We start from the raw sequence: 14,221 nt of genomic DNA, 5'->3' as shown, positions 1-14,221 counted from the left end.
GCATTATATATAGGGGGGCTATAAGGAGTTTTGTCCTGCGCGGCCCATGATAATAGAAAGATAAGACGAGGACGTACGCCAATTACCAAGATGTTCGTATCAGTGTCACCTGGCACTAAGCTAAAGATGCGCATTATTCGTTACGGAAAGAGGCGGCAAAGGTTGCCGATGGAAAAGCTGATGGTGACATGTGTAGATTCAAAGGACGGCTTGTTTGGGATACTGTTCGATTCCATATACTACAGCTAGCAGAGGGAACAGATGAGCAGAAGAATCAAGTAGTACTGTGTAGCTAGCTGATCACAATACATTATTGCAGTTGCAGACAAAGCTAAATTCTTTCTGAACTGGCAGAGTGTTAGAAAGACAGTGAGTGATAGCAGTGGACTTGGAAATGCAAAAATAAAAGAGTGATCAAGGCTCCATTGAATCATCAAAAGTAGTTGATTAATTTCATCTCTACGGTAGCAGAGCGAAGCAGCACTACATGCACGTCATAGGCAGGTCCAATTATACAGTTACATAGCTAGAGATTATCGATGTCAAAATGTAGAGAAAAAATAAGAAAGTAGACCATGGGTCGACACGTGCGTACAACTTCCTTTCTGCATTACAACAGGTACTTTAGGTCCGCATACACGATCATCGAAGAGACGCACGGATGGCTAGGGCTAGTAGCAGATCGCACCCTTCACCGGCGCCGGCGTCTCCACGTCGTCCGCGACCTGGCCGCCGCAGACATGCCTGCCGCCGTTGCAACCATTAGCGCCGCCGTTACCGCTGTTGCCGTTGGTGGAGACCGAAGTGAGCGGCAGGGCTAGCTTCTCTGCCGCAGAGTTGGCTGGCTTGCTGTCGAGGATGTCGCTGCTCTTGCCCCAGATGAGTGAGTAGAGGCCGAGCACAATGATCGCCGCGCCAATCACACTGAGACCACGGAAACGGGGGTTAATTGATTATTAATCTGACAGTGGTGCTTAACAAGTTAGAACATAGTCGGTGGAGCTTACCTTCCAAGCGTGGTCTCTTCTTTGAGGACAATGGAGCCCATGAAGTTGGTGATGAGCATGCAGAGCGGCTGGAACGCCGTCACGAAGACAGGGCCGCGTGTCTTGGTCACTAGACCCTGCACGTAGAAAGCCACGCCGGAGCAGACGATGCCGGAGTAGACGACGGTGAAGAGGCGGGTGTCGAGGCCGACTTTCCAGACGCCCATGTCGTGGCGCTCCGCCACCAGCGTCACGCCGGCGTTGGTCACGGCGCCCATCCCGCAGATGATCGACGTCAGCGTCAGCGGCGCCGGGTAGCTGTTCAGCGTGTTCGACTGCGCATTTCCATGTAATACACACGTTGGTTCATCGCTCGATCGGCACGGCCGGAGAGACTAACTAAAGGGTCCATGAACTTTTACTAAGTTTACCTGGAGGACGAAGAAGCCGGCCCACGCAACGCAACTGGCAATGATCATGATGGTGCCGCTGAGCCATCTGCCACTGCTCTGGGCGGCGGCCGCCGCCGCCGGGTCAGCGTGGTGGGCGCCCTTGGCCCACGGGAACTGCACCACCGGGCCGTGGTACATGATCATCAGCACCGCGCCGATGACGGTGCACATGGTGCCGGCGACCTTGGCCTGGCTGTGGCGGCTCCTGAAGCGGAGCTTCTCCATCCGGAGGATAATGGCCATGATGAAGGTGACGGCGGGGAGGATGTTGACCAGCGCGGAGGAGAAGCTGGCGGAGGTGTATTTGTTGCCGAGGTAATACAGGTTCTGGTCAATCACTGGCCTGCTCAATATTGAATCATTGAAATTAATCCATGCAGATGTTAGTACTTAGTACACACGGATTGTACTAGCATGAAATTAGAGATTGTGGATCGAATTGCATATCCATGGCACGTACTCGAGTAGCGCGAGGCCGCAGAACTTGATGAAGATGGGCATTGTTATCTTGGGCCTCAGTCCCCTACAATGTTGCAGAATTTCAATTAATTATAATTGACCACTAGTGTAAAAAAGGACTTAAAGGTCAATTCTTACAGAGTGTGGTACTTGCTACTCGAGCAAGAAGAAAAGGAAAAAACATTTGCCATATCATGCGATAAGCACTTTGATACTTGATCGAGAGTGTAGTGGAATCAACCGAGCTAGCTAGCTAATGCTTGTTGCTTCACAAGTATAGCAGCTAGTGCGCTTACACGCACATGAAACAAACGTTGTCGGCTTGTATGTGTCGGTCCGATATAGATTATCGAGAGGCGTCCTGACTGACCCATGTCAAGGAAAGGAGACGAAAGCAAAGCTTAACTGAATATACCTATGGTTCAAAAAGACCTGGAAATAGGGTTTTACGCAATAGGTGCGCGTTGCTGGTGTCTCGCACCAACTTGTGCGTGTAGTGCTTGATTACGTAGACAGAGATCGAGGTCGAAACTAGAAACCGATCGATAATAACAGTAACTGCTAACTTTGGGTGACGATAACTGAAGCATCTTATCCCCCCACACGATTTCAGTTCGTGCACCTCAAACTAACGAGAAACAGCCAAATCGGGAGGAGGCGTGGAGCTAGCTAATCTAAGCTTCCGAGAAGGAAAATTCATGAAGTAAAGCTACGTCTACCATTGGACCAATCTCCTCATCCACATCAGCCTGATACGCATGCGTATTGCGTATGAGTCTATGAGAGAAGTTGGAATTGCATGTGCAAAATGCTTGCGGAATCTATCTGTCGGTCGATCCATGGAGAACATAGCTAGCTAGCTGATCGACCGCGACGGAGAGCGTGCTAGGTATAGGGCGGTTACCTCTCGAAGAAGATGGCGAATGGCATCATGACGGCGGTGGCGACGATGTTGCGGTAGGTGACGAGCACGAAATGGTTCATGCCCTGCTTGAGCGAGGCGACGGAGACGATGTACATGCCGGCGTAGCCGACCTGCAGCAGCACCATCATCAGGTACGGCTTCACGTCGTCCAGCACCTTCTTCCCGACGCCCATGGCGGCTAGCTGCTACTCCTGGATCGGGGCACGAAGCACGCAGCTCACCCCGTACGATGTGCGTGTGAGGCTGCGGCTCGGCTCGGTGTAGCTCCTCGGAGAAGAGAGAGTGCAGTAGAAGCGGTGAGGAAGATGAGCTCGGGGACGGGCTATATTTATAGCGGACGCGGCCGCGCGGTGGCTTCACCATGCCACACGCTGGCAGGGGGCACGGCTGAGGTCAGCTTCCCATGCATTGGCCCGTAGTAGTATGTGGTGTGGCTTGTGGATGGAGACGGATCCGAGTCAGCCGTGCACCCAAATTTCGACTAGAGAGTGTTGCGGCTAGCTAGCTAGCACCGGAAGCCACAAGTTCCGGCAATGTGGCCGGCCGGCCGGGGCAGGACGTGCGTGTCGACACTGCCGTTGATCCACTTCTGGCCGGGAAATGGGGTCGACGTCGTCGATGTCTGCGTTGCCATGGCCCTGCTTCCTGTGCCGGCAACAGCAGCGGTGATGGGTGCCCGAGGAGTGTCGAGCTCCGTATACTGTGTAGTTTACATCAGTCAAATTATGCACTCCAGAGACACGGCGCTACTAGGTTCTAGCTAGCCAAGGGTTTCATGGTGGGTGCTTGTGACTTGTGGATTAGAACGCACGAGGCGATTCTAGCGCGTGTCCGTTTCCTGCTTTACGATTCGTGCTGTCAAGCTTCATCATGATTTATTCGCAAAAAGAAAGGCTTCAGCATGATTCATCAAGTTTCAGAAATCTTTGATCAATTTAAACTCAACGAAACATAACGCTAAACTATCCTTTCTCTTGTGGACTACTATCACACATGCTTACCCATAAGTTACACTGCCTAGTCGATGGACTACAGAGGCGAAACGCACCCAACAGGCAAGCACAAGGAGGAAGAACCGCCTTACGGTTGGGAAGTTGTACACCTTTACATAGACACTAGTACACTTCATAAGAATTTGGCGATATATTTCACGTCTATCTCCCCGTCTCACTCAGTTTCGACCGTACGACTGATGTGTATATGTGAGGGAATTTGCGTGCGTATGTGTTCGACACCGGTTACCATACAGAAAAGACTATAGCTAGATCAGGCTATACTGAGAATAGTTTTTGGAGGTATCACCACTAATTTAGAGCACCTTCCACACCTAGACAAAGAACTCAAACTCTAGACATTTCTAACTGCGTCACCTTTTTTAGAGAGAAAGCCAGAAGGCCCTGCTTTTTTTTACAGATGAGGAATAGTCTCCAGTGAACATCACACAATAAACACGGCAAATTTGGTACGTGTTCTGCCTTTTGCAAGCATTTCAGTCTAGTTAAAAGTCTATGGAGAAAGGTTAACTAAAGAGAGTAATAAACGGGTCTACCGACGGAAAGATTCCGAGAAGTAATGGAAAAATTGACTACCCACCGCGAACATCAAATGACATCATACATGTATATGAAGATTGGACATAAGAAAGAGTGAATGCTGAAGCTACTTGCGGAGTTGCAGTTGCATAACAACGACAAGTGGAACTAAGTTACCAAATTAATATATATACTGGATGGTTGAAGCTATTTGCAGTTGCATTGCTTAAATCGTCTCCAGCCCTGCAAATTTAGCCCGACCCACTATTCCACGTTTAGTATGTGATGACCCTTGTAGTCATCCCATGCATGAACAAATACAAACTATGCATTGGGCTAATGGTATCTATCACGCCTACGTGACGAATTGGGCGGAAAAGCAGATATATAAGTAGAAACGTTATCAACACAAGCTTTAACGGAAATGAGTCCACCTTTACTGAAAAGGAGCCTTAGTCCACCCCTTCCAACCTGCTAACCTTTAGCACCTGCCAATATATTAATATGACACCTTAATGTGATTAAACTTGTAAATTAAAAATGTCGTCACTAAATATGTCTATATATATTTGAGCAACACACATTGTTATGTTGGCTTTGCTGAAACCTTTTTCAGTGGAAAGTTGGTAATAATTAGTGGACATGTGTACACACAATCTTTTTCCAAGAGGATGCTAAACCCCGGGCTCCCGTGATGTATGCTGACTTTTATTTGAATATTCACGATTCATTACGGAAGTGTTATCATACAAAAAGAGAGCAACATAAATGATTGATGTGTATCGGTAGTACTATTGCAAACACAACACTCATAATAGGTAAACAAGCCCCGTGTAACCATCTCCAAACGTCCTACACTAAGTAATAGCCATGGAATATTGTAATTCATTCTCACCTACTACAAAATCTTCAACTCCTTCTCTGAAGGGTATGACACCCGTCACTCACGTACGTTCAGTGGTTTGTGCGTTAGACCGGTTATCTGTTTGTTAGCGCAGAGTGATTAATTCTTACTGGTTTTTGTAATGGATTGGTGAGGTAAGCCGTGTTTCCATGTCAGTGTTGTATTTAATAGTGATAGATGGTGTTCTGGGTATAGATAATCTTACTCAGGGTTCCCATTGAGTCGAACATGGCTTCTAGGTGGAAAATTAATAAAGCGATAGCAGGTCAACCAAGTCAAACCAAGTGAATCAACTAGTCGTAATGAACAAGTTAACAAATGAAGAGAAAATAAGAAAAGTTAAAAAACCGAGAAAAAAAGAGAAAGTACAGAAATTCGAGACAAAAATGAGAAGCCCATTAGATACATGGATATGTGGGTTATTCCACCACCTACCACCATGAGTGTAGTCTTGGTCATTTCTCAATAAAGTCCGTTGACTTCCTTCTACGCGTGAAATTACCTTATTAGTGATTGAGCATGGACCAGGTGTCCTATCTCAAGGAGAAGTAGGTTGGTCTTGTGTCCTTTAGACTTTGCGTCATAGTCTCCTCCAACGAGGGCATAGGATAGTGCCAACTATCTGAACCATGGGTTATAATTTGTGATCCCTCTCCTTAGATCTTTACTTAATTGCAATGTGCCCTCTCCTAAGATCTATCTTTTCATAATTGAAGGTGCGGGGTGTTTTAGGCAACCATAGAAACAAGTGTTAAAATTGCCAACTTTCATCAAAATGATCATCGCCTATCCATCCCCTCTCTAGTCGACGTAGATGTATGGATGGTCTTTAAGTGGTATCAAAACAACGATCTCCTTGTTTGGCTTCACAGCCTAATGAAAAACTATGTTGATAAGAGGAAATTACTTTCACCAAGGAACCTTATTTGATGGTGATAACTTCTTTTCTTGGATACCTAGCATGATAGATATTAGTATAACTAAGAGCAATAAAATGTAATAGAAAAGAGGGTATCCATGTCTCCATGAAAATAGTGAGATGTCTGATGTCGAGCTCAGGTGGGGATGCGTACGCATCAGTAAGGCACCCTAGTCTCTAAGAACCAATCACCGTAGGTACACAAGATGCTCCCATATATCATCGACATCAGCGGCTGCTATCGGTTAGCTCATGAGCTCGTACCACTAACGGGATGGCCATCAGTGGTGAAGGGTGTTGGGAATATTCCATAGAGGCAATCATGTATGATGTAATCCCTAATGTATTCATAAAGTTATTAAGTCATCCTTGTATTAGCGGTTGGGGAACTATGTATTTATGTTGTTCATACTAGATTCTCCTTAGTCGTCAAGGTTGTTTTGTTCACACGACTTAGACTAATGTGCAAGTTAGCAGATGACTCGGTTCCACTTGTCATCGGCATGGTGATACTAAGGGCATGCCCAATGCACTGCCCTAGAGCTACTGACTCACACCTTTAACTAGGTTCGGGTGGTCCAAAGTAGGTTCGGATGAGGAGGCAGCCTCCTCTTCAGGAAGTGGGATCTTAAACCTTAAAAGCATGCTTTTTGGAGAGAGAAAGAGATACATAGTGTCATATTTGTGGGGTCCCTTCTCTCTTTTTTCTGACTAAAGTTGTAGCTTCCATTGGAGATATAAAATTGATCATGTTGCTTCTGACAACTTTTTTACATGGAGCAACTAGTTGTGTATGCCACCCTTGCTCATGCCCTAATGCAACTTACATGGACTCTGCTAAAGTGTTTAGTTAAACTGGCCCATATTGAGATACAACGATGAAGTCGTCATTCGTATGTCTCAATCAATAGATTTGTTAGACGTAAGGTGATCGCACTATGTGAGTTTTGGATCGGCCGACTTAGGTTTTGTCAAACATTGTTCCGTAACAGGGCAGTTATAAAGGCGGAGTTTGGGTTGACTAAGATTCAAACTGCGTGACGTGCACGGCCAAGGTAGAATTTTCCCTCCCACTCGGAGAGATATTCTCTGGGACCTCTCGGATGATATGATTGCGAAGCATGGCCATCGCAACTCAGTTAAGTGTTAACCGAGACGACCGACTAAAAGTTAGTCAGATGAATCACATACCACAAAACGAGAAGAGAGTTAACAAATTAAAGGAATCAAAATTACTCGTATATAGATTGACAAGGTATATCTTGAGGGAAAAGGGGCTTGGACGAAAGTAACATTGGAAAGGTTTATCATCATGACTCTATGGTACTTGGGAGTCGGCATGTTCTGCTTGGAGCCGCTACCGACTGATTGATTGCTAGTCATACTCCAATCATCTCCAAATCGCCATGAGCCTCCAAGGCCACAAACTTAAGAGCAATGTGCCAGTCGGACCGATCCGACTTAGAAGTGGGTAGATGATTGGGTTGGACCCGAGCCGAGCATAGACTGGGTCAGCTAGTTCGACTCGCGCTGACCATATTAGGTTTTTAGTAAGTGGGCCGCAACTATTGTGAATCTCACACTTACTCCCTATATATAGTGGGGGCTGCCCAAAGGGCATGGTTGGGTCATTTCATGTAAAAGTATTTGAGAAATATGCTCGATAACCCAAAAGGATGCGGCATCTATCTCTTTATATATGCCAACAATACAAGGGTGTTACAAACATACACGTATACAATACGGTACGGTAAAATTAGACTTAATCTAATCTAATCTAGTACTAGAATACATCAATATATTATGTCAGTATCCCTCAGTCTCAACTATGGAAAATATATTGAGATTGGGCTTGCACTCAATGGCATGGGAAGAGGTTTTGTGAAGATGCCAACAAGCTGATCCTTGGATGAAACAAACCAAACGTGAAGTAATTTCTAAGAAACTATCTAACCTTATTATGCTTTGTTTGTGCATGAAAGACTGCATTAGAAGAGAGTATGTAGCACCAATATTATCACACCATAAGACTGGTGGAGAATCCAATCGAACTCCAAGTTCCTTATGCAAAGCTTCTATCCAAATAAGTTTAGTTGTAGCATTTGCAACAACTCTATACTCAGACTCTGTACTGGAACGTGACACAGTAGCCTATTTACGAGCACTCCAGGCAATCAAGTTACTCCTATGAAAGAGAGCATCCTCCCGTGGATCGCATGTCTCCAACATCTCCTGCCCAGTTAGCATTAGAGAACACAGAAACAATGGTAGAAGCAGTCGGGCGAAGAAGAAGACCATGATCCAGAGTACCTTGAACAAAGCGGAGAATCCTCTTGACCGCCGACCAATGCTCATCAGTAGACGCATGAAGAAACTAGTACACCCGGTTAACCGCATAAGATAAGGATGGTCGAGTGAGAGTGAGGTATTGCAAACCACAAACAATACTCCTATAGGTGGTGGCATCATCATCTCCAAAAAGAATACTATCAGTAGCAAACAATTTAGTAGTGGCGACATATATAAGAGTATTAGAGAACTGGCACTTCAACTACCAGCGCATCGCAATAGATCAAGAACATATTTTCGATGAACCAAAGTGAGACCACTGGAATGGCGAGCAACTTCAATACCCAGAAATAAGTCAAGAGGACCCAAGTCCTTAATAGCAAACTCTTGGCGAAGACCATGAACCAACCGATCAACTGCTTGAGGAGTAGAACTGAGAACCAAAATATCATCAAGATACACAAGGAGGTAGATAGAAACCTATGGTATATGAAGGATAAACAATGACATATCAGTAGTGTGAAAGCCACAAATCCATGTTGGTGCAGAATAGAAGCAAGACGAACATGTCAGGCATGGGGAGCTTGCTTTGGTATATAAATAGAATTAACAAGCCTACATAAGTGATGATGATGATGATGATGATGATGATGATGATGATGATGATGATGATGATGATGATGATGATGGTGATGGTGGTGATGATGATGATGATGATGATGATGATGATGATGATGGTGGTGGTGGTGGTGATGGTGATGATGATGGTGGTGGTGGTGATGATGGTGGTGATGATGGTGGTGGTGATGATGATGATGATGATGATGATTGATGTCGCATAAATACATCCTCTTCAATAACACCATTAAGGAATGCATTCTGTATATCAAGTTGACAAATAGTCCAACCACAAGTGACTGCAGGAGAAAGAAGCAAACGTATGGTGGTGGGTTTGACAATAGGATTGAACGTGTCCTCATAATCCAAGCCATAATGTGGTTGAAAACCCTTCACAACCAACCAAGATTTATACCTTTCAATAGTACCATCATCATGTCTTTTATCTTTGAAGACCCACTTGGAGTCAATCACATTAGCACCAGATCGAGGAGGTGTGAACTGCCATGTACCATTATGTAGCAATCCAGCAAACTCCCATTCCGTAGCATCACGCCAATGAGGAATACCCAGTGTATCCCGAACATGATGAGCCTCCAAAGTAGGATCAACAACCGCTTGAGCTACATCAGAAGAAATCTGGGCAATAGTCCCATCGGTGTGTAGTTTGGGTTGGCGCACAGCACTAATACTGCACATGATGGGGTGCAGAGAATCCTAAGCAACCAGCTCGGTAGACAAAGGTTAATGTTGAGCCAGGAGATGATGTAGCAGGCGATGAAGTTGAAGGCAAAGTCGCTGGCAAGGTAGAAGTTTTGGACACGAACCGAGTCAGGGAGAGCGGCTCACCCTCAGGCGCACTCGGAGAGCCCGCGCAATCATGTCGTGGACCGGGTGCAGGCAGGGTTCCACGCACCGCATGCACATGCATGAGATTGATGTGGAGACACCCGATTGACGGGAGCATTAGCTGAGGTGCGATCAGGGCATGACGGTGGATCATCCAGGAGTTCTAGGCGAGCTCCATTTCATGTACCTGCACCATGGTTAGGAAGCAACAGCGGAGCATGCGCACGATCTTCAAATTGGTCAAACAAAATAGGAGAGGAAATTAGAGGACTTAACATATGGAGATGATGGAATATGTGAGAACGGAAAAACATTCTCGATGAGTGCATTTTTAGCATGTTTTTGCATCACTATTTCATCAAGTTATCATCAAGTAGTGGTAGGATTTTTGTATTTCTCCACGCTACCGCGCCCTTTTATGCTTGTCTACATAGGATCCTAAAGTAAAATTTCAATCATGAAATATCAATGAAAATTGTCATTTTCTGGCATTTTGACGTGATAGAAACCATTTTTGCACTTAATAATGCGTCTGGGCGAAAGGACAATGCGAGGACAACTTCCAGTGAGTTTAACGGGCATCGGTATGGGAAGGGCCGGCTCGTACCGTTTGCCCGTACCACCCTCCAGGAGCACCGCCTCGTCAAATACTTTCACCTCCCGCAGACGGATCAGAGATCAGACACACACACAGCTCCGTGAAACCGAAAAACACCGCCCTAGATCAGACCTCAACAAGGAACTTTGGAGAAGACAAGATCCGGGCTGCTACGTGGATCCTCGGAGGACAAGGCATCATCCCCTTCATCATCATCAACCGCTGCACCACCATCATGATCATTCTCCAACCGTAGATGTAATCTTGATTGCTATTGTGGATTTGTACTCAAATTCGTTCCATTCCTCTCATCTATTCCACGAGATTATGATGATGGTCTTGATTGTCTCCATGTGTGAGTAGTCTTATTAGTTCTTGGGGAGATGGAGAAACCCTACCATGAATATGAGATGAATCTAAGATGATTTATATTTTCAAGTAATAATGTGTGTTAGTTTTCTCTCTTCTTATTACATGTTGTGCACCATGTAATATTGCCTATTGGTCTTGAGAGGGAACTACTCTTTGAAGTGTGGTAAAGCGAACAGCGAGAAGTGACATTACCGTATCGACGCTTTGACACATGGATAGGAGAGATAAGAGGGATTCATAAAGCTCATATCGATGACCATGGGGTTTACCCCTTAATAGCACTAGTCCATATGTGGCTGCAGAAGGCTAGATGTTGTGATTATTTAGAGATGCGATGACCGATGGCTTTCTGGGCGCATCTTATTACGGAGCTCTCCCACACACAATATGCTTAAAAGCATATTTCATCTTAACATGAGTTCTAGTGCTAGTGGTGGATCCAATAATCCCTAAAAATACTTTGTCTTATAAAGTTTCAACCCTTTTTATATAACGCTTTTACTACTTAATTTACTTTTCCTGCAACCATTTACAACACCCCCTTTAATTATTTTGAGATTAAAAAATAATTATTAAGTAATCTTTAGTAGAAAGTAGCAAGGGATATCAAGATCATTACTATTAGCTCCCCGTGGTTCGATACTCTTATTTCAAAGCTAGCTACAACTGATATGTATACTTGCAGCCATCAATTCTCGTCAAAGATAACATGACGGATAATATAGACGCGGTTATATGGGACATGGAGCATTTGTAAACTTTGTGTATTGGACAATATACCCTAAGAACACATATTTTTGGAGCGAAACTGCAACTTGTGATTGTTTTAAGGGAGAATGTTCGGGCAAAACGCACAACCAAACACCTTAAAGAATGTATAATCTTGAGTTTCACCTAAAAGACACTCGAGGGAAGTTCTAATAAATGCATCACTCAAGAATCTAAAGGGAACTGACGCATGTGCAAGAAGGGTAAGACATGTTTCGACAATATGAAGATGTTTGCTTTCAGCACTGCCATTCTGTTGATGTGTGTGAGGACAAGAAACACAATGAGAAATATCAAGTTTTATGAAACACACCCCCCCTCCACCCCATTCAGAATGAACATATAAACTTTTATGGTTCACAAGGCAGTCAACATGAGCTTGGAACTGAATAAAGACATCGAACACATCACTTTTACTCCTAATCAAATATACCTATGTAAAGAGACTATAAGCATCCACAAAGTTGACATAGTAATTATGACCACTAACTGAAGTTTGGGAAGGGCCCCACACATTTAAATTAAGCTCTAAAGAAGCAATTGCTACATGAGTAGAAACAAAAAAATGGTAGTCAATGACTCTTGCCTTGTTGACAAGCATCACACACTATGTTATTTTTATCGGACTCTAAAGGAACACCATTGCAATGAAGAACATGCTGAACAATCTGGGAGGACGGGTGGCCTAGACGCGCATGCCAATGAGCACATGAGGCTTTAAGAGCACTAGAGACTTGTTTGATGAGTGGATCATCAATGGAGTAGAGACCACCGAAACATCGACCGGTAAGGATTATGGCCTTCATGAGGAGATCCTTAACAAAATAATGTTAGGGTGGAACTCAACAAAAACATCATTATAATGAGATAAACGATGAACAAACAAGAGAATTTTGGTAACATCATGAACATGCAGAACATTACTGAGGTAAAGAGGTCGAAACGAACGAGTAGGAACTAATGCTTGAACAACATGATACATGCCCATACCTGAACCGCTGGTAGTGTGAACGTGCTCCTTGCCTTGGTAGGCTTCCCTCATGTGCATCTTGTCGAGCTCTCTAGTGAGATGACCAGTAGCAACAGTATCCATGTACTAGGATGAATCGATGGGAAAAGAAGGAGTCTTCCCTTGCCATAAACATGGTTCGCCATTTCCATGTGGTGTTCTAGAAACCGGCCATCATTATTGAAAGAACATGGACCCACCATGTGTTGTTTTGGTAATTGATGACAATCCATATGGACTAATGGTTGCATTGAGTTTCTCTTATAGGTTTTGTCCATAGGCAATACTTGAACCATATGTCGGTTTCAAGGTTGCAAGCAGAACCAAATGAAGAAGATCAAGTGTCAAGTATGTCTTGAAGAAGAAGAAGGAGCGAGTTATCATGCACATTGATGTCTACGCACGCTTCTATTCCTGTAGACAGTGTTGGGCCTCCAAGAGCAGAGGTTTGTAGAACAGCAGCAAGTTTCCCTTAAGTGAATCACCCAAGGTTTATCGAACTCAGGGAGGTAGAGGTCAAAGATATCCCTCTCAAGCAACCCTGCAATTAAGATACAAGAAGTCTCTTGTGTCCCCAACACACCTAATACACTTGTCAGATGTATAGGTGCACTAGTTCGGCGAAGAGATAGTGAAATACAAGTAACATGGATGAATATGAGTGGTAATAGCAATCTGAAATAAAGATGGCAGCAAGCAAACATGTAACAGAACTTGTTGGAAACGGAGTTTCAATGCTTAGAAACAAGGCCTAGGGATCATACTTTCACTAGTGGACACTCTCAACAATGATCACATAAATAAATAAGTTCTCTTCCTTTGTACTACTTCAACACTCTCTTGTTGGATAACAAACACCATTCATTGTGTAGGGCTACAAGAGCTCCCTCAAGCCGGAGTAAACAAGCTCCACAACATCCGGAGTTCATATTAAAGTAACCTCTAGAGTGCATAATAGACCGTTGCAATTTAGACCGAGTACTAACATAGCATACACACTGTCAACAATAGCTATGAAAGGGGGAATAGATCGCATCAATACTATCATAGTAATAGTTAACTTCATAATCTACAAGAGATTACAATCATAACCTACGCCAAGTACTACATGATGCACACACCGTCAACATTACATCATGGAGGAGGAATAGACTACTTTAATAACATCACTAGAGTAGCACATAGTAATAGTGATACAAAGCTCATGATCACATAAAGATCACATGGGAGAGAGAGATGAACCACATAGCTACCGGTACAGCCCTTAGCCTCGGGGGAGAACTACTCCCTCCTCATCATAGGAGACAACAGCGTCGATGAAGATGGCGGTGGTGTCAATGGAGATGACTCCGGGGGCAATTCCCCGTCTCGGCGGCGTGCCGGAACAGAGACTTCTGTCCCCCGAAACGGAGTTTCGCGATGGCGGCGGCGTCCCTGGAGTCTTTCTGGAGTTTCGTCAATTGGTATCGAGGTTTTAGGTCACGAGGGGTCTTATAGGCGAAGAGGCGGCGCAAGGGGGCGCCTGGGGGTCCCACCCCATA

General features: G+C 44.6%; 1 protein-coding gene across 1 annotated transcript; it reads right to left on the bottom strand.

Moving 5' to 3' along the window:
• Positions 1-425: 425 nt before the first annotated feature.
• LOC124685278 (WAT1-related protein At1g44800-like) lies at positions 426-3,108 on the bottom strand. The gene is made up of 5 exons (XM_047219612.1): positions 2,802-3,108; positions 1,899-1,961; positions 1,418-1,781; positions 1,008-1,321; positions 426-924 (listed from the first exon to the last, which is right to left on the bottom strand). Exons 1-5 carry the CDS (start codon positions 2,993-2,995, stop codon positions 672-674), a joined length of 1,188 nt encoding a protein of 395 aa, XP_047075568.1. The 5' UTR covers positions 2,996-3,108; the 3' UTR covers positions 426-671.
• Between the last annotated feature and the right edge of the window lie 11,113 nt (positions 3,109-14,221).

This window comes from Lolium rigidum, chromosome 1 (assembly GCF_022539505.1).
Source record: "Lolium rigidum isolate FL_2022 chromosome 1, APGP_CSIRO_Lrig_0.1, whole genome shotgun sequence".
In the NCBI taxonomy this organism is placed as follows: domain Eukaryota; kingdom Viridiplantae; phylum Streptophyta; class Magnoliopsida; order Poales; family Poaceae; genus Lolium; species Lolium rigidum.
Note: the sequence above shows the minus strand (reverse complement) of the source record. Positions and strands in the feature narration are given on the sequence as shown.

Coding starts and splice junctions, on each gene's coding strand:
- LOC124685278 (XM_047219612.1), bottom strand. CDS start 2,995: ATGGGCGTCGGGAAGAAGGTGCTGGACGACGTGAAGCCGTACCTGATG. Junction 1,782..1,898: donor TGCGGCCTCGCGCTACTCGA/GTACGTGCCATG, acceptor AATATTGAGCAG/GCCAGTGATTGACCAGAACC. Junction 925..1,007: donor GAAGAGACCACGCTTGGAAG/GTAAGCTCCACC, acceptor CCGTGGTCTCAG/TGTGATTGGCGCGGCGATCA.